Consider the following 19,508-nt stretch of genomic DNA (forward strand, 5'->3'; position numbering starts at 1 on the left):
ATCAATAGCCTTGCACCTATCTATTTGCAATGCCTCAAATAGATGCTCCAATTATCTTTTTTCATCAATATTACTTGGAGAGTCAATAAGCACATTAACTGTATTTTTACAGTGCATCAAGCAGTGAATTTTCACATAATTATTTGAAGCTGGTAAACTGTTAATAAATCTAATCGTTTAATAAGGCAACCACCAATTATTAGTCTCATTAATTTTGCAGTTTCTCTGTTTTCAATCAAACATCGTAGGCCCCTATATATTTTTTTTTTTTTGCAAATATAAATTTATAGATACTTTTTCTACTTCCTACCACTAAAAAGCATCTTGAATTTCCATGAAACAATGTTCATTTTGTTCTTGACACCATATAAATTAACTCTACATATATTTTCTCGGGCTTTTGAAAGATGAAAATTTCATTGTTAACTTTTGAGCCAGCATTAACTCAAGTAATAATAAGATATAAACTCCACACAATTAACACACATAACTTATACATAATTATCGTATCGTTTTCTAAGATATGTAATGTAGAATAATAATATATGTATTTATAATATTGAATTAAGCTAGTACTTGACTAGGTATTATAATGTTCATTCCATTCCCCATATTATTATTGACCACATATCACTTTAAAATTATATTCTCTGCATAACTAGCCAGCTAGTAAATCAAATAGCATCTATCTTCCTCTATCATTTTGGTGTAATATTCTTTCTGTTTATTATTATTGACCACATATCACTTTAAAATTATATTCTCTGCATAACTAGCCAGCCAGTAAATCAAATAGCATCTATCTTCCTCTATCATTTTGGTATAATATTCTTTCTGTTTGAGAAGTTAAATAATTCTTGTTTTGATTAAAATATCTCAATTTTTTTAAAAAAATTAATCATGATTTATAAATAATTCTAAATATATAATTATACTTTATAAAAAAAGTTAAAAATCAACATAAAAAATTACACAAAAATACCATTCAAGACTATATTTTCCCCTTTAATTAATTGGGACTTGTCAAGAAAATACTTTAGTTGATTAATCCACAAACATAAAACTTATATTTCTTAACTCCCTAAACTCCCCAACAACGTTCTTTAATTCCCTCCAAAGATTAGTTGAGATCTCAAACCATTTATTTCTCAGATCAATCACAGAATTTTGGATTCTTGAAATCAAAGAAGAAATAAAAAAATGGTATTAGTAGCAGCTGTAAGGGACTATATTAATCGCATGTTACAAGATATTTCTGGAATGAAAGTTCTCATTCTTGATTCCTCTACGGTTTGTTCTTAATCTAATATTTAAAGACACCCTTTTGTTTGTTTCTTTATTTTTATGTCTTAAAAATTGTTCTTTTGGTGTTTATGTATTTATTTTATTTTTGTGAAATGAGTGAATATTGCATTGAGATGGTTTAAAGGTTGATGAGGGTTGTTGCCTGATTTTTAAATAGGTAAGTGTGGGTGATAATTCCAAACCCATTGGAATATTATGGACTAAGAAAATAAGTTCAGTGAGATAATTACTTAAAAGTAGCCTTTTTTTGAGTAATAAGTTCTTTGATCTGATGCTTTTCTTGTTTGAGTTAATGTGTAGTTACAGATTAATATCAATTGGGTAGTTTTGATGTAGTAATCTTGAACTCAAAGAATGAAAAAGAAAGAATCTTGAAGCCTTAATCAGTCTATCAACCAATCAACTACTTCTATATTACTAGTTGGGTTAGCTATGTGAATCCTTTGTATCCATTCTGTATCTATTCAGGTTTATTTCATTTTAATACTAAATATTTTGTCTTTTAAGCCAAATTAGGAGTTCTTTAGAAACCAGATTTAGCTGGTATTGCTTATATGGATCCAATTGATCCCAAGAGATTGTAGGTCTTCCGAGAGCTGAGGCAGCTATCCTCAATATGATTTAAGTCTATGTCGTCTCCTTATTAATACCTTCGACCATCTAAGGAGACTATAATCAGGAAATGTTGGACTGGGAAGCCAAGCCCAGTGATCTAACAAGAATTGTTAGCAATGTGGTCAATGAAACACTAAAGGAAAAAAGGAATTGCTTATTGCTGAGGGTATGGGGGTAGGATGCAGACATAGTATTAGTGATTACTAACTCGTTAGATATTTGCTTAATACGTTTGAAAAAGAAGAAGAAAGCATGAATATTTTAATCATCGGTTGTGGTAGTGATGGAGTCATGGAGATGTCATTGAAGTGATTTTAGTAAAACAAAGATGCAAAACCTTTTCTTGTAGGTGAAGTGATGTGGTTGGATGAGGTAGCTAGAATCTAGGCAATGTTTCAGCACCTTCCCGTGTTAGTTTGTGTTAAATAAGTTGTTGTTTATTAATTCGATATTGGAGCAGCCATTGTACTTTTAAAGACATGTAAGCTGCTGTTTATGAATTCTGAAGATAGAGGATCAAAATCTTGTTTCTTACTGGAGTAGATTCGGGCATGATTTTGAACTGGGAAGTTCTGAATGATACCTAAGGCATCAAGTGACTATATAGCTGGAAAGACATATCAGGAGCTTATCAAAATGCAGTCACAATTTGCATTTTGGGAAGGATGGAGGGAGAAACGATAGATGTTTTATAGGAAGAAGAGAGACCTTTTAGAGTTTGAAGTTGAAATGCTTATAGTTTTTGGTTTTTGGTGTAATCTGACGCTGTAAGTGATATACAGATTGTAATAGATTTCTCTTATTTCTCTACATAGGTTGGGGTGTGAGTAGATGTTTGTACTTTTTATAGATTCAACACCCATTTGGTGCTACTTACTTATGTGTTTGAGGGTGTCTTCGATGAACATTATATTAAGTGACATGACCATAACTGCAATTTTACTGGAGAACTATTACAATCTAGAAGTTTTATGATGCGCTAGTAGTGAATGCTCTCTACAGCAACAGGTAAAGTAAGAGGCAGCAGGGAACTTGTCACACCCTAGGAGAATCGTGCATCGGCAAAACACGAGAGGGATGCTGCGTATATAAGGAAACAAGCCTTAGACCCTACAGACGTGCTTTAAAGCCTTTGGGTTTAGACTCAAAGCGGACATTATCATTAGTAGGCTGAGGTTTTACAGAACTGGCAGTTGCCTAATATATGAAAACCCTATAAATTCTTTTCCATTGGGGTTTCTTCTCAGTTTGATAGCTTTGTCTCATATGTGTTGCCTTCTTTTCGAGGAAAAGCGGCCTGTTAAAGAAGCTTTTATGCAACCAACTTCGTAATGGCCTTAGTCTGTAGGATGAAGATTTAAATATGCTTTGTTAGGTAGGTTATGGAGACTAAATGAAGAGAGAGAGGAACTTAGAGGGATATGATATCACTAAATATTAACAAGTGGACTTCTGGAAGCCTAGCCCTGTGGCATCCCCAAACAAGAAAACAATTTGGGAAAATATTTGTCACCTTTGGGAAGAGTTTCAACTGTATGTGGAGTTAAAAATTGGAAATGGTAAGAGTACAAAAACCTGGTCCGATTCATGGGTGGAGATGCCGAATCAAAGGATTCTTTTTACTGTTTTATGTTCACTTGGAGTGAACAAAGATTGCATGGTGGTGGATTGTTATGAAGATACTGGATGGAACTGTTTATCTCAACAAATAAAAGAAGATACTGGATGGAATTTACTGTTTTAGAAGAAATTTTAATGACCGGGAGGTGGATGAAACTTGTGAATCATTGAGTTTCTTAAATCCAATTAGACTGGATGAGAACAACAGAGATAGATGGTTTTGCTTATTGATAGTTATGGTGTATTTTCGGTTTCAGAAAAAAAGATAGTTATGGTGTATTTTTACCTTACCTTCTCAAAGATAATTGTGGTGTCTTCTCTAAGCAAGTTGCTACAAGGTTTTGCAGAAGCAAGCTGAAAATTGGGAAGCTGAGTGACCAGAGGAAGTGATTTGGAAAACAAAATAATGAACTGTAATTATGCATTTGTCGGACTTGCCCATTATGCATCGTGTGGAATATATGGCTGGAAAGAAATAAGAGATGTTTTGAAGAAAAGAAGCTGCATTTATCTGTAGCTGCATTTACAGTAGTTAAATCTGAATGTATTAATAGTTAGTTCCTCTGGTGCAAGGAACACGAGATGGGGAGCCTGGAACATCTGTTTGGTTTTTTGAACTTCATGATGTCAAAGATGTAATGAGGTCATTGTGATTGTCTCTTTTTGTACTCTTTTGCAATACCTTAAACAAAATAATCCTTACTTTATTATATTTGTGAAATGTCATCTCGTGTTAATGCTATTCATTCATAAACCGTTGTTGCCAATTTAGGTGAGTAAAATCTTTATAAACCTGAAGTCAATTATGTTATTGCTGAGTCTCACATCTCATTACTTCTGAGAAGTACAATACAGACTGGTACTTACTTTTTGCTCTGGATGAGCAGGTTAGTTGTGTTAGTGTGGTGTACTCTCAGTCAGAGCTTCTGAAGAAGGAGGTGTTCCTGGTGGAGCTGGTAGATTCTATTTCCATGTCCAAGGAAGCCATGTCACATCTTAAAGCAGTTTATTTTCTGAGGCCAACATCAGAGAATATCCAGCATATGCGGCGTCAACTGGCTAAGCCACGATTTGGAGAATATCACCTTTGTAAGTATGTCCTCTTTAGTTGGATGGCATGGAAAATCTGCTAATATATCCTCAGGCTGTGAACTGATATTTTTCAGAAGAACCTTTTTGTTTCGATGCTGTTGTCCGAGTTTCTCAAGAATGACATATTTCATATATCCTTTTTGTTGCACAGTTTTCTCCAATATTTTGAAAGATACTCAACTTCATATGTTAGCCGATTCAGATGAGCATGAAGTTGTCCAGCAGTTGCAGGTATGTGTAGATTTGGCATTTTCTGCTATTTTACTGGTTTTAGATTCCTAGTAAGAAGAGCAAGGATTGTATTTTGGTTTTTGTTGTAACCACCTTTTGGTTTCCAGCTCAATATTTGTGCTGAAGATTCACATCGTATACTGGAATACTTTACCTTCTAAAAGAAAAGGGAAAATCATTTGCAATCAAAAAGGATATTGCATAGTATGGAATAATTTAGGAAATCGTTGCTGATACATCTTTCTGTTGGAGCTCTAAAAATTTGTTGTAGCCTGTAACTTGTATAAATTTGTAGTTGAACTAGAAATTCTCTTGTTACATGATTATTGACGTGATTTGCAGGAATTTTATGCAGATTTTGTCGCGTTAGACCCTTACCATTTCACGTTGAATATGGCCTCAAACCACATGTATATGCTCCCAGCTGTTGTAGATCCATCAGGATTGCAGCATTTCTGTGATCGAGTTGTTGATGGAATTTCTGCAGTTTTCTTGGCGTTTAAGCGAAGGCCTATTATTCGATATTCAAGGACATCTGATATTGCGAAAAGAATAGCACATGAAGCTTCTGTAAGCACGCCAACTGTTTCTTTCTTTTCCCTCAACTTCAGTTGTTCGTACTTTATAGCCTAAAAAGTTCTATTATTAGGTTTATTGCCTTTCCCTGATTAGGGTTGAAGGTTTAGTTGATTTTGGATATTTGAGATTGGAAAGGAAAAAGTTGAACACATTTTTCTTTCATCAATATTGCAGAAGCTGATGTACCAGCAGGAGAGTGGCCTATTTGATTTCAGGAGAACAGAAGTTTCTCCATTGTTGCTAATAATTGATAGGAGGGATGACCCCGTGACTCCACTGCTTAATCAGTGGACTTTTCAGGTATGGCTAGTCTGTAAGTTCTCTGCCTTTGTTATTTCTAACAAATTGTGCCTCTTCTGTATCTTTATTATTCCATCAAATTGTGCCTCTTCTGTATCTTTATTATTCCATCAAATTGTGCCTCCTCATTTTCTTCTTCAAGTAACCTCTGAGTGTCACATAATGCTTCTCGTTTGTACTATGTACTTCTACAGGCAATGGTTCATGAGTTGATAGGCATTGAAGATAATAAGGTCAACCTGAAAAACGTTGGCAAGTTGCCAAAAGATCAACAGGTCAAAAGTTATTTCCTCTTGTATATTAAATACTACCTTGTTATCTTTTCCACAATGATTTATTTGTTTATTATTTGTGCTTTCAGGAGGTTGTACTGTCATCTGAGCAAGATGCATTTTTCAAAGCAAATATGTACGAGAACTTCGGAGATATTGGAATGAATATTAAGAAGATGGTGGACGACTTCCAACAAGTGGCAAAAAGTAACCAGAATATCCAGACGATAGGTTTGTATTTGCGAGCTTGTAGCTTAGCTTGGGTTGTACAGCAAGTGTTCCTGTTGCAACTCAGACATGGTATTTTTCTGCTAAAAAGAAGCTTTTGTTCATAAGGCTTGCATTTTTGCAGAGGACATGGCTAAATTTGTAGACAACTACCCAGAATACCGAAAAATGCAAGGCAATGTTTCTAAGCATGTGACACTGGTTACGGAAATGAGCAAAATAGTTGAAGAGCGAAAACTCATGTTAGTTTCACAGACAGAACAAGAATTGGCTTGCAATGGTGGACAAGGGGCAGCATTCGAGGTAATTTGGTCCTTGGGGATTGAAGCATAGCTTTCTTATTAGTTATGGAAAATTAAATGTGGAAAGCTTAAGTGGAATGAGGAAAAATTTGGTATAGTCGTTTCTCTGTTTGCTACTTGTGGTGATTAGTTGGACCAAGTTTTACATGCTAAATTCCCTTTGATTGCATTGAAGATGTAACTAAACCAAGGTAACTCTGTGTTTAAGCAACACTGATTTCCTTTAACTTCTCCTTTGGAACTGTACTTGAAATTGTTGTTTTAATGAAATATACTTCTAATGAAAAATAAAACTAAATGAGTTGTTTGTGAGCCACAAAAGCACAAAACACCCTGCGTAAATGTTTAAAATATGCCGTGCTTCAGGAGGATTGAGCCACAAATATTTATTATATTAATATGCTGCTCTACAGTTGACTTGTCTTGTACTTAGCACTAGTGACTTTAAGATTTGAAAATCGGTGGAAGACTGAGATCTTTTTGAGTATCATCTTTTTTTCTAAATTCTGCTATGTCTACAGGCTGTGACAAATCTATTGAATAATGATAATATCTCTGATGTTGACCGTCTGCGCCTCGTCATGCTGTATGCCTTGCGCTATGAGAAGGAAAGTCCTGTTCAACTCATGCAGCTATTCAACAAATTAGCATCTCGGTCACCCAAGTATAAGCCTGGAGTAAGGAGGATTACTATGATTATTGCCTTTTCAGTTTCTTTTTTGTGTTAGTCCCGCTATTTTGGTTCTGTTTGCTTTTATTACCTGTATCTTGCAATTTGCTCTGCCTCTGCCCAATGTTTCTCTCCCTGTGAAAGAGTGTAAAGAAGATAAATAGGACCTTACTTAGTGCCTTCTGTAAAGGCCATTTTTCTTGTCGCTAACAGTTAATGTGCTTTATTTGATAGATCTGATCTGTCTGTGAATAGTAAAAAGTTATTGCCTGGTTGTAAAGATTTTACTTCTCTGTTTATGCTATGAAGTTTGTACAAAAAGGGATAAAAAGAGGAATAGCAATAGCATTCTTTAAAAGTTTGGTAATTATGTTTCATATACGTAGGACAAAATGTCAGTAGTCTTGTTTACTTCATGCTTGTTGTTGGTTATAGTTTTTATGTAGGTATTGGCATCAAAGTAGGTTTTCTTCTATTGTTGAGTAGACTGTTAATCTGCACTTGACGTAACATTGACATTTTTATCTGACAAATGAAATTATTTTTATTGGTTATGGTTTGAAGCTAGTGCAATTCCTTCTAAAGCAAGCAGGAGTGGATAAGAGAACTGGGGATCTGTACGGGAACAGAGATCTCCTGAACATTGCACGTAACATGGCTCGGGGACTCAAGGTGTGTCTAAGAAGTAGAATACTTTCTTTTTTTCTCTCTAATATTATCGGAAACTAGAGTATTTCTCCACCTCTTCAATTGACTTGTGCAATTGGTTTCCTCTGCTTGCAGCGTTAATATCTGCCTAGTTTGGTTTGGTCACTACCCAGTGTAATCCCACAATAGTGGGGTCTGGGGAGGGTAAGATGTACGCAGCCTTACCCCTACCTGGGTAGGGAGGCTGTTTCCGATTGACCCTCGGCAACCCTCCTCCTTTATCCGGGCTTGGGACCGGCAATGTGAGCGAGCTCACACAGGCGGAGTTAATATCTGCCTAGTTCTTCTTGATTAATCTAAAATATGTTACCAATTAGGGAATCTAACACTTCTATATTGCTTGAAATGAAAATTTAAAAGTTCAGCTACTTCTTAACTTAAAGATTTTTAAAAGTTGAACACGAATGTCTTTTTTGATACTTCCCTTTCCCAGAGTTATAATGTCCTTCCCCCCCCCCCCCCCCCATCCCCCATCCCCCCAAACACACACCCCACCACCACCAACCGCCCCCTTAAATGATCGTTACAATATTTCTTAACCTCATAGGTTTAGATGTTAGCTGTTTACAGTTCTCTTTTGTCACAGGGGGTTGAGAATGTGTATACCCAGCATCAACCTCTCCTATTCCAAACCATGGAGAACATCACTAGGGGGCGGTTGAGAGATGTGGACTACCCATACGTAGGAAATCACTATCAACAAGCCAGGTCAGTCAGTTGAGCTCCAATGATATTTCTAATTTTACTATTTCCATACAATTTTCAGCTTCTTCTGCAGTTTTAGTGCCCCAAGAGAATGAGTTAGTAGTACTCTAGCCAATTGACTTGTTTGTATTTGCAAGACCTTAGCAGTTTGACGCAAGAAGTGCAATTACTTTCTATAAATAATTCTGGCGTTCATAAAATCTCTCTCGTAGTAAGTGTAACCTAGCTATTGTAGCATTCGACAACTTGGTGCCGCTTCTTCAGGTGCTACTATCTTGACTTTATACGTTTTAAATAGGGGTCAATAGATTTCATTTGTGGTTATGCTAACACTTTGAATAATGTTAATTTTGTAAATCAACAACTAGTACCATTCTATTTTTGACCTCACAAGTCAATTTCTCTGGTTAACACGGGTTGGGTAGAAGCTCTGAAAAGAAAACAGAAGCACCATATGGAAACAGGGGTTTCCTTTAGGATCTCTATGAAGCCAAACACTGACACATGGATCTTGATCTCTCTCCGTTAGAGTATTAACCTTCACTATAACATGCGTTTGACAACTTGCTCTTGCCATAGGATTTCTTCAAGTCGGATGTCTTATGTTAGGCTTGCCTACTCTGATCAGGCGACTATTTATTAATTCTTGGTTTATTTCAGAGTCAAGCAAATCATCAAGTTAAGCAGATGTTACATTTGAATTACGATTATACTATTATAAAAGTAGATTATAGAAAGGCAGTCCAGGAGTAGAACCATTTATTGTGGAAATTTGATGGAGCTAGAGGAGATTTCACAATTGTTGTTCTATTTTTCTGATAAGCAAGATTTTATCAATTAAAAAGCATTAAGATAGTGCTAGAATAAGTTGGTTACCAGAAACTCAGTTTCTGACATAATCTCTAGGGAACCAAGAATAGGTGTCGATACCACATTAAGAAAATGGACCAGGGGCTTAACTCAACCCCAAAAGAGTTGGCTCATAAGGTGAGGATTGCCTAAAACCAAATAAGAAGACCACAACCCATGCCTTGAATCAATTTGAGACACTCTAAGAAGATTCGTATAGCAACCTAGGATCCTATTCAAAAAAAAAAAAAAAAAAAAAAACCTAGGATCCTATTTTGATTTCCTCAAAGTATTGCACAGTGTTTTATTTTAGCAACCAGCCTTTCTATGTGATTACATTTTCATTGCACATTGGTCATTTGTGGAAAACCTTATGCTTTTGTCCCGCTATTCTGACCACAAACATCTTGAATTTCTCCTTCTGAAATTTCTTCATACTGAGAGATTTCCCCTACCCCACAAAGGTAGGGGTAAGGTCTGCATACATCCTACCCTCCCCAGACCCCACTTGTGGGATTACACTGGGAATATTGTTGTGGTAGACTCTAAACTAGATTCATGGAATAACTTCAAATTCGGGTGGTTCCTCTTTTGCCGATCCATCCAATCCAATCAAGTTATCCAAGATTTCAGTCTTCCTTTTCCCAATGAGCCGAAGAAATAGATGTTCCATTCCTTTGGGTTCCTCTTAACTAGTGTTAGTATTTTTCTAAACAAGTAATCTAGTGACTCTCTACTTTATATGAGCTCCACCTCTTCTGCACTAGCTCCACAAATCCTTCTCTTTAATCTACATATTTGGAAGTTGGAGCTTGAAGTATGAGCTCTTTTTCCCACCGTTCACATTGTAGTATAAAGTGCATTATGATCTGAGCAGACCCTAGGCAAGGCACATAGTTTTAAGTGGCTAAAAAACTTGTCATCCCATTAGATGGAGAGGAACTTGTCTATTCTTGACTTAACCCTGAATCTTGCCCCTCTGCCTCTTGTCCACGAAAATTTCCACCGCACAGGGGAGAGTCAGTTAACTGTGTCTTCTATAAAATCTTAGAAGTGCCGCATGGATAAGTTTGACTTCAAGGTTTCTCTCCGCCGCATGGCTGATTACATTGAAATCTCACCCATGGTCCTTCTTCCCATCTTTTGAAGGTAGTGAATTCAGGCCACAATTCAAACCTTCCTTCCCTTCTACCTGGCCCAATATTCACTGAGATTGGCAAGTGAACTCAGTGAGAGTATACAACTGCACTGTTTACAGAGTGTAATCCATATACTGTTTCTTCGCATTATCTTCTGTGTTATGGCTGCATAATTCACACATTTATTTGCGCTTATCTGTCTTACGATCCCTGTTCATCATTTAATTTTGGTTTCTTGTAAATAGAAACCATTTGCTTTCCCTTTTGACCAGCGTTCTCAGAATTCTTTGTGTTTCTCTTTGTAGTTCTCCAAACTTTGGATTTGATGAGTTCAACTAAATTTCCTAGTCACGTTTTAGGGTTCAAGATGAGCTGGAACCTGGCACAATTATTATGGTGCTTAAACAATTCATGTTCCCAGAACCTAATAAACGTTCACCATACTATTTATGAATTTGCACTGCAAACAAATATCCTATGGAAACACTATAACAGGTTAATACCACAATCAAATGAGTGATCTTGGACTTCTACCAAGAACTATTAAACAAACAGATTCATGCTGAGAATGTCAAGGGCATGCTAAAGTAGTTTGGAAATTATATTTTTTTTCTCTCTCTAAAATCCTTTTTTTCCGGTGAGCCTTCTCTTCCCTCATGGGAGGGAAGATACATTTCTTTTCAGGGGACAAATCCTTTGAGATCTACGAAGATTGTGGGGACCAAGACAGATGGTTTGTTTGGGTGGAGCGAGGCAGAAGGTTTACCAGCCAGATCAAACTAGACGAGGAGAACCTTAGATGGGTCTGCTCACAGTTATACCAAGCTTCATACGGACAAGGGAATCTCTATAGAAGATGGGGAAGGAAAATACAAGCATACATTTATAGGGTATATCAGAATTACAACATTCATGGAAGATTCATAAGAGTCGAAACAATAGCAGGGGAGAGGAGAAAGGCGATTATTATTCCAGAAATTGTGTACAATGGGGGATGGGGAGACATAGCAGGGAAGATCCTTCAATATTTGGGTGAAGCAACAAATCACAAATACAAAGTAATTACTGATATTAAAAAGAGATCCTTCCTAAAAGCAGCAGAAATCTCTCAATGGCCAACTTAGAGAAGGGCAGGCGACCTTGAAGACCAGGATGAAAGCTCCAATTTCCTCTCCAAATGCTTGATTGGAAGTTTCAATGACCCATTCCACTACAGCCCAAAAGCAGAAATCATCCAGCCTTGGTTTCTTAAGAGATGGCAGGTGACAGCAGGTCTGAGAGTCACACCGATATCACACAACAAATTTTTATTTGAACTGCCTTCAAGACAAGAAGCAGCCAGGATCAAAGCTGGAGATTGGTTCTGGAACGGTCGTCATCTAAATCTTGAGTGGTGGTCAACAGAATCTGAGTATTATCCAGCAAAATCAGAGATTGGACACAAATGGGTCAAGGCTTTTGGGGTACCGCTAAATGGTTGGAACATGGAATCTTTCCGATGTATCGGAGAGAAGTGCGGAGGTTTCATAGGTGCAGATGCAGACACGAAGGCAAGATCTCATCTTTTCTGGGCGCGCATCTGTGTTAAAATCACTATGGAAGAAATCCCAAAGGAAATAGACTTGTATGTTGGAGGTTTGAGATATCTGGTGGTGATTGTGGAAGACCAAATTACTCGAATCATCCCTGAAAGACGGAGAGAGGTGGAGAAGATGGAGGCTGCTACTCCAAACCCTAGAAAGAAGCTCAGTTATCCAAGCAACTTTAATTCAAAATCCCTGGGTTTGTCAGAGAAAAATAGAGGTCACGTGCCACAGTATAAAGGGGAGGAAAAAGTATGGGCTAATGGGGCCAGCAACATTCTGGGCCACAATTACACTAATTATTTCCACTGTGAAGCCAATATTTCTAATTCCTTTAACAGGGACCACCCCTATTATTTTTATAACAACAATAGTAGCAAGCCCAAAAGGAAAAGGCCCAAATCAAGAGCAAAGCCTAGACAGATAAAGTGTTGGAAAGCAAAAGGGCCAGCCCAAATTCAACATTATCCCAGAAGTTTCATTAATGACCCCACCATTGAGAAGGCTGTGGTAGCACTTTCTGGTCAAAATACAGAGAACTTCGGAGCAGAGGACGCAGATGATGAATCTGATCCCCCTCTTTACTCTATTCCGACATCGCTAAACGACTATCTTATTGACAACTCCATGGATTTTGAAATCTCTTCCTTCTCTGGCAGCGAGACACACTCGTTAGTTCTGCATGATGGGTTAAATAATGGGAATTGTTTAATCAACACACCTATGGTAATCGAGACTTCTCACTGGACCAAGCTGTTTATGGCTAAGGCTTGCAAAGCCTTTGGAGTTAATTTGGCTGGATTCGAGCACGAGATGTTCGATATAATTCTCAGGATGGAACAGAGAAGACAAGCTCAACTAATGCTACAAAAAGAAAAGAAGAATGGGGGAAGGTGCTCTGCAAAGAAAGGGGTAAGAGAGGCCAGGAATATGGAATGCACTGTTACTTATGAAAAAGGGGAAGGATCAGCTAGGGGCAGGTTTCAAAAAGCTTTCTCTGAATGAAATTAAAACTTATTAGCTGGAACGTGAGGGGGCTCAACGATATGAGCAAAAGGAGTACTATCAGGGCTCTTATGCAAAAATGGAAACCAGACATTTTGTGCTTGCAAGAGACCAAAATAGATGGCTGTCCAGTGGCTACTATCACACAAATTTGGGGTTCTAGATGGGTTGGTTGGGCTGAGTTGAGGGCTCGTGGTACTAGAGGAGGCGTAATTATTATATGGGACAAGAGACAATGGAACTGTCTTGACTCCCATCAAGGTCAGTTTACTATCACAACTATGTTGGAAGGGGTGCATTCTAATTTTAGGTTTTGCTTTACTGGAGTTTATGGACCCCACACTAATTGGGAGAGGGCTGAATTATGGGAGGAACTGGCTGATGTTAGAGGATTATGGGATGAAGGCTGGGTGGTTGGTGGGGACTTCAATGTCTGTAGATTCGAGAATGAAAGATACAATTGCATCAGGAGATCCAGGGCAATGAGTGCTTTCTCTGATTTCATTCAAGATATGGGACTGATTGACCTCCCTCTTCAAGGGGCATTCTACACTTGGACCAGGAATGCTGATTTTCTTCAAGCCTCCAGAATTGATAGGTTTCTTGTCTCTTCTGAATGGAGTGATTACTTTGGGGTTATTTCTCAAAAAGCTCTGCCCAAAGTTGTCTCTGATCATTGCCCTATAGCGCTAGAATGTGGGGATTGGACATCTGAACCTTCCTACTTTAAGTTTGAGAACATGTGGTTGCAACATGAAGGATTTGGTGATCTGGTGAAACAGTGGTGGCAGGGGTATGAAGTGAATGGATCCTCAGATTTTGTACTTTCTCAGAAGCTCAGAATGCTCAAAAAGGACCTGGTCACTTGGAACAAGGAAGTATTTGGTAGCGTCAACACTAAGATCAACAAGGTTTTGGAGGAGCTGCAAATGTTGGATCAGGTTGCTGAAAATAGAGTGTTGACTCAAGACGAGACTAACAAATCCTTGACACTAAAATTGGAACTTCAACAACTAGCCAAGGCTGAGGAAATCTCATGGAGGCAGAAATCTAGATGCTTGTGGTTGAAGGAAGGGGATAGAAATACTAAGTACTTTCAGAGAATTGCCAATTCTCATAGGAGGTATAACTGTATCGATAGGCTGCAAGTGGCTGATGACATTATTGAGGATAAAGAACATATTAAGCAAGTGATCTTGGACTTCTACCAAGAACTATACTCTGAGAATGAAGAATGGAGGCCTACCGCTGATTTTGAAGGTTTGAATTGTCTTGACAATGAAGACAAAGAAACCTTAGAATGTCCTTTTGAAGAAGAAGAAGTCCTCAATGCTATCAACTCTTGTGCTCCAGATAAGAGTCCTGGACCAGATGGATTTACTATGGCTTTTTTTCAGAAATGCTGGTCCACTATCAAGCAGGATGTCATGAACACCTTCAACCATTTCCACACCAACTGTCATATGGTGAAATCCTTTAATGCCTCATTCATAGCCCTTATCCCTAAAAGGAAAGGGGCAATTGAACTAAAGGACTTCAGACCCATCAGCTTGATTGGCAGTGTGTACAAGATAGTGGCTAAAGTGCTCTCTGAAAGACTCAAAAGGGTAATATGGAAGTTCGTCTCAGGCTATCAAAATGCATTCATAAAAGGTAGACAGATAACTGATGCTTCCCTTATTGCCAATGAAGTATTAGATTGGAGACTAAAAAGTGGTGTTCCTGGTCTGCTTTTTAAACTGGACATAGAAAAGGCTTTTGACAAACTTAACTGGAAATATCTAATCTCTATTTTGAGGCAAATGGGATTTGGAGACAGGTGGATCAGATGGATCAGGTTCTCCTTTTCTACTGTTAAATACTCTATTCTTATTAACAGGAGTCCAGTTGGATTTTTTTCTCCCAAGAGAGGAATAAGGCAAGGGGATCCTCTGTCCCCTTTCCTTTTTATCATAGCAATGGAGGGACTTAGCAGGATGCTTGACAAGGCAAAAGAACTTCACTGGTTGGAGGGATTTGATGTGGGCAACAGGATTGGTCAATCAATCTCTATCTCTCACCTACTATTTGCCGATGATACCCTTATATTTTGTGGTGCTGAGAGGTCCCAGGTTCAACATCTTAATATTACCTTAATGATCTTTGAGGCTATATCTGGACTTCACATCAATATGTCTAAGAGTGTAATCTATCCGGTGAATATGGTTAATGGTTTGGAAGATCTGGCCGAGATAATGTGTTGCAGTACAGGGACCTTTCCAACTACCTATCTGGGACTTCCTTTGGGTGCTAGCTACAAATCTGTTGAAGCTTGGAATGGGGTGGTTGAAAAATTTGAAAAAAGATTGGCCTCTTGGCAACAACAATATCTCTCTCTCGGAGGCAGAATTACACTGATCAACAGTGTATTGGACAGCATCCCAACTTATTTCATGTCCTTATTTCCCGTACCTGGTGAAGTCTTGAAGCAGCTTGACAGACTTAGGTGCTTATTCTTATGGGATGACAAGAATGAGAACCACAAACTTCATTTGGTGAATTGGGACAAGGTCACCATCCCAAAATCTCTTGGTGGGCTAGGAGTGAAGGATTTGGCACTCCATAGCAAAAGCATGCTTATGAAATGGCATTGGAGGTACAACCAAGAGAATATGGGATTGTGGAAGGAAGTGGTCCAGGCTAAATATGGAAATGATAGCCATTGGGTTTCTAATCTCAGCAGATCACCTCATGGCTGCGGACTGTGGAAAGAAATTAGGAAGTTGTGGACTGATTTTTCTTCTAACTCATCTTTACATGTAGGCAATGGGAACCGCATCCGCTTCTGGGAAGACAACTGGCTAGGGCAGAATACCTTGAAGGAGCTCTATCCTATGATTTTTTCCATTGCCTCTAATCCTAACTCTACTGTCTCTCAAAACTGGGAGGGGCATGCTTGGTGCCCCAACTTGAGAAGGAACCTGAATGATTGGGAATTTGATGAACTTGCAGCGCTTCTGGGAAGATTGCATCCCAACGTTGTTAACCCACTGAGAAATGACACGCTCAAATGGGGCACTAGCATGGATGGATCATACTCAGTTAAGGCTAATTATCAGCTCTTGAATTCCAACAAAATTCTGATTGACCAGTGGCCATGGAAGCTGATATGGAAGGTCAAATTGCCCCCCAAGATCAGCGCTTTCTGCTGGATAGCTTTGAACAACTCTTGTTCCACTATAGATAATCTTAACAGGAAAGGCTTCAATACAGTTAACAGATGCTACATGTGTTTGAACAGGCTTGAAACTGTTAACCACCTTTTTTTGCACTGCTCGATTGCTAGAGACATTTGGTCAATGTTTTTCTCCCTTTTTGGTCTCCAGTGGGTTCTGCCAAATAGTCTCAGGGAAGTTTTTGTAAGTTGGGGCAATTGGAAAGTTGAAAAGTCCATCAGAAGAATCTGGTCTATGGTTCCCGCTGTTGTTGTGTGGGGTTTATGGACAGAAAGGAACCAAAGATGTTTTGATGGCATCGCAACTAACAGCTCCAATTTTAAAGGCAGATGCCTAGTCTTACTTTTTAGTTGGGTTAACCATACTCCCTTGTATGATCCTGATCAATTCTTGGATTTTGTCAGCTCTCTAGTTTTATGATAGATTTTTATTTTTGCCTTTTATAGAGCTGACTTTCCTACTTTTGTAATCTCGCATCCCCTGGATGCCTTGTTATTAATATACCACTTATTTCATCAAAAAAAAATTCATGTAGCTAAAACAACCTTTATTGTTTATATTATACAGACCACAGGAAGTGGTGATTTTCATTGTTGGTGGGACAACATATGAAGAGTCACGTTCAGTTGCTCTGCAGAATTCAACGAACTCTGGGATTCGTTTTATACTTGGTGGTTCTGCCCTTCTAAATTCTAAGAGGTATGCTTTCCCTTATACTCCAAAACATCATTTCGGTCTGGTAGGTATGGCAAAGTGTACAATAAGGACAATGCATTTTTGTACAGCCTCCTTGATTTAGTTCCAAAAAAAAATAATAAAAAAAAATCGACGCTTTGATTTAACTCTCACATTCCGGTCCTGAAGATTCTTGTTTCCATCAACCTCAGAACATGCTTTTTGGTTTTTATTCCTCATCGTCTCCCAGTTACATAAAATCTGCAAAAATTTTCTTTGATCTTATGTATTCAGTTAGCTGAAATCTTTTTTGTAATGTGTCTGGTGGATATGTAGATTCTTGAAGGACCTTGAAGAAGCTCAAAGAATCGCTCGTATAAGCACCAATGTGCTTTGAATTTTGGACTCTACTGCACCTTGTGAAAATCTGAAAATATAACAATCACAGGTAAAATCTACATTCAGCTTACCGTCACTGTAGTAGTTGTATGTCCTTTCAGCAGCAGTGTTGATGATGACACTATTTTTCGTGTTTAGTCTAAAGGGGGGTTCTTGGTTTCTGCAGAAGTACATAAAGAGCTGAGTTTGCTGATGAAAGTTTGTGTAGCCTTTGTAATCATCTTCTTTCATAGCTTCTGCTTCCTGCCCGAGTGAGACGGTTTTGAGACCTGCTCATCTGTATACCTCTTTTCATGTAATCTAGGTTTGTTGTGTACATGTAATATTCTCATATTCTTAACATCCTTCCTGGTCTTGTATTCTTATAGCGTTCTTGTAGCGTTTCTGAGATTCCGTGAGGATGCATTTGAGCAACCTTCCTCACTCTTATTAGAAATCGCACAAAGCCTGAATATGGTGTACCTTACAGTAGTTTCTGTGAAAGTAGTTATTACCTTCGTGTTTATTTTTTCCCTTGGACTGCCCTGTTTTATCTTTTGATATATTCTAAAGTTTTGTCATACCATTTTTGTTGTCTAGCATCTTTTTCTTAATTAGTCAAAGTGAACTAGGAACGCTGTTAAGTTAGGAACATATGTTTGCATCAAGCCCACATAGTGATAGTAGTAACATATACAATTACGTGGTACATTTTCAACTTTTTATTATTGTTAAATTTAATTTCTCGTTAAGTTGTATGAGTACATTTTTGGGGGTACTATTAAGAGTTTTATGTTTTGAGAAAATTGGAGTTTGTGGAATAAATCGTGGCCATTCTTTTGTCGAAGGCCAAGGTATCAGGTTTGGGGATATTGTTCAAATTGTCAGAAATTATTTGTCAAATCTGTTTTCTGAAACTCACTAATTTATGTCTAATTTTGGTGGCATCACATATAAACCTGGATCTGTCAAGCTCTAGATGACTTGTTGGCTGGTGTAGATAGTTAAATTTAAGAAAAGGTCATTTTTCTCCTAAACTTTGCAAAATGGTTCAAATTTGTCATCCGTTAATAGTTGGATCAACATACCCTTGACGTTACAAGATTGCTCCACATGTGTCCTTATTCACGAATGACGAAATTTTTTCAACACACTGGCCTTTATTACAAAGAAAAAGGGTCAAATTTGCTGTTGAATTATATATGCAAAATGATCAAAATATTTCAGCTTTGCATTAGTGGACGCACGATTAGTCTAGTGAATGTGGGATATTATTGTTTGATGATTTTAATATGTCGATCTCCTTTGATCTTGACTTGGATTCGAAGTAAGCTACTTGGTTTCTTATATTGCAATTGACTTACTATTCTTTAGTTTTGAGGTTTTTGCAAACAATTTAAGCCACACCAATATATTCAGTGTGATCCCACAAGGGTGTTATGGAGAAAGCGGAATATACACAGACTTTATCCCTATCTTGTGAGAGGGGCAAAGGCTATTTCCAAACATTATAAGCCCCGAAAAGAAATATTAATAAATTCTTACATTTGCATTTGGATTTGTTTGAGACTCAGTGGATGATCTAATTTTGAATCTTAAGTTGATTTGGAATCATTTGCCAAGTACAAATTAACATGTGCAAGTTATATCTCAAGCTTAGATTTCACGAACAGAAATTTCATATTTATGTAATAATCAAATGTAATAATGTTTCGATTGATTTTTAACTTAGTGAAGTAGATTATTCTTAATCTTCCCTTTATCTCCCTTTCCCCAAATTCACCAACCTTCTAGTCTTGTCCGCCTCACAATCTTTGTAGAATTTTGTGTTTTCTGATGTATTTTCTTCTCTAGCATTTGCTAAGAGCTACGTGTCTGTCTAGTTCCTTTTCTGTAAGGTTTTATTAATTCTATCGAATAAAATTTCATGTAATTATGATTTATTTTCCTCTTGAAACTTAATATTATAAAAAGAAAACACAATATGCACGTATACATAAAAAGTTAGTGAAACACGCCCCTATATAGACATTATAC

General features: G+C 37.6%; 1 protein-coding gene across 2 annotated transcripts; it reads left to right on the forward strand.

Annotated features, from left to right (window-relative positions):
* Positions 1-1,023: 1,023 nt before the first annotated feature.
* LOC132627267 (vacuolar protein sorting-associated protein 45 homolog) lies at positions 1,024-18,057 on the forward strand. 2 transcript variants are annotated; one of them, XM_060342521.1, is made up of 14 exons: positions 1,024-1,290; positions 4,428-4,629; positions 4,784-4,863; positions 5,206-5,433; positions 5,617-5,742; positions 5,937-6,017; positions 6,104-6,245; positions 6,367-6,545; positions 7,066-7,221; positions 7,779-7,886; positions 8,509-8,630; positions 16,986-17,117; positions 17,430-17,541; positions 17,631-18,057. In XM_060342521.1, exons 1-13 carry the CDS (start codon positions 1,201-1,203, stop codon positions 17,488-17,490), a joined length of 1,707 nt encoding a protein of 568 aa, XP_060198504.1. In that variant the 5' UTR covers positions 1,024-1,200; the 3' UTR covers positions 17,491-17,541; positions 17,631-18,057. The 2 variants fall into 2 exon arrangements, with proteins under 2 accessions (XP_060198504.1, XP_060198503.1); XM_060342520.1 differs by having other exon boundaries at positions 17,659-18,057.
* Positions 18,058-19,508: the final 1,451 nt, after the last annotated feature.

The sequence above is a fragment of the Lycium barbarum genome, chromosome 2, assembly GCF_019175385.1.
Source record: "Lycium barbarum isolate Lr01 chromosome 2, ASM1917538v2, whole genome shotgun sequence".
NCBI classification, from domain to species: Eukaryota; Viridiplantae; Streptophyta; class Magnoliopsida; order Solanales; family Solanaceae; genus Lycium; species Lycium barbarum.

What these genes read in the sequence shown, in the direction of transcription:
- LOC132627267 (XM_060342521.1), top strand. Translation starts at nt 1,201, where the DNA reads ATGGTATTAGTAGCAGCTGTAAGGGACTATATTAATCGCATGTTACAA. An exon ending in ATTTGGAGAATATCACCTTT is followed by an intron (nt 4,630 to 4,783) that starts GTAAGTATGTCC and finishes TTTGTTGCACAG; the next exon opens with TTTTCTCCAATATTTTGAAA. An exon ending in ACATGGCTCGGGGACTCAAG is followed by an intron (nt 7,887 to 8,508) that starts GTGTGTCTAAGA and finishes CTTTTGTCACAG; the next exon opens with GGGGTTGAGAATGTGTATAC.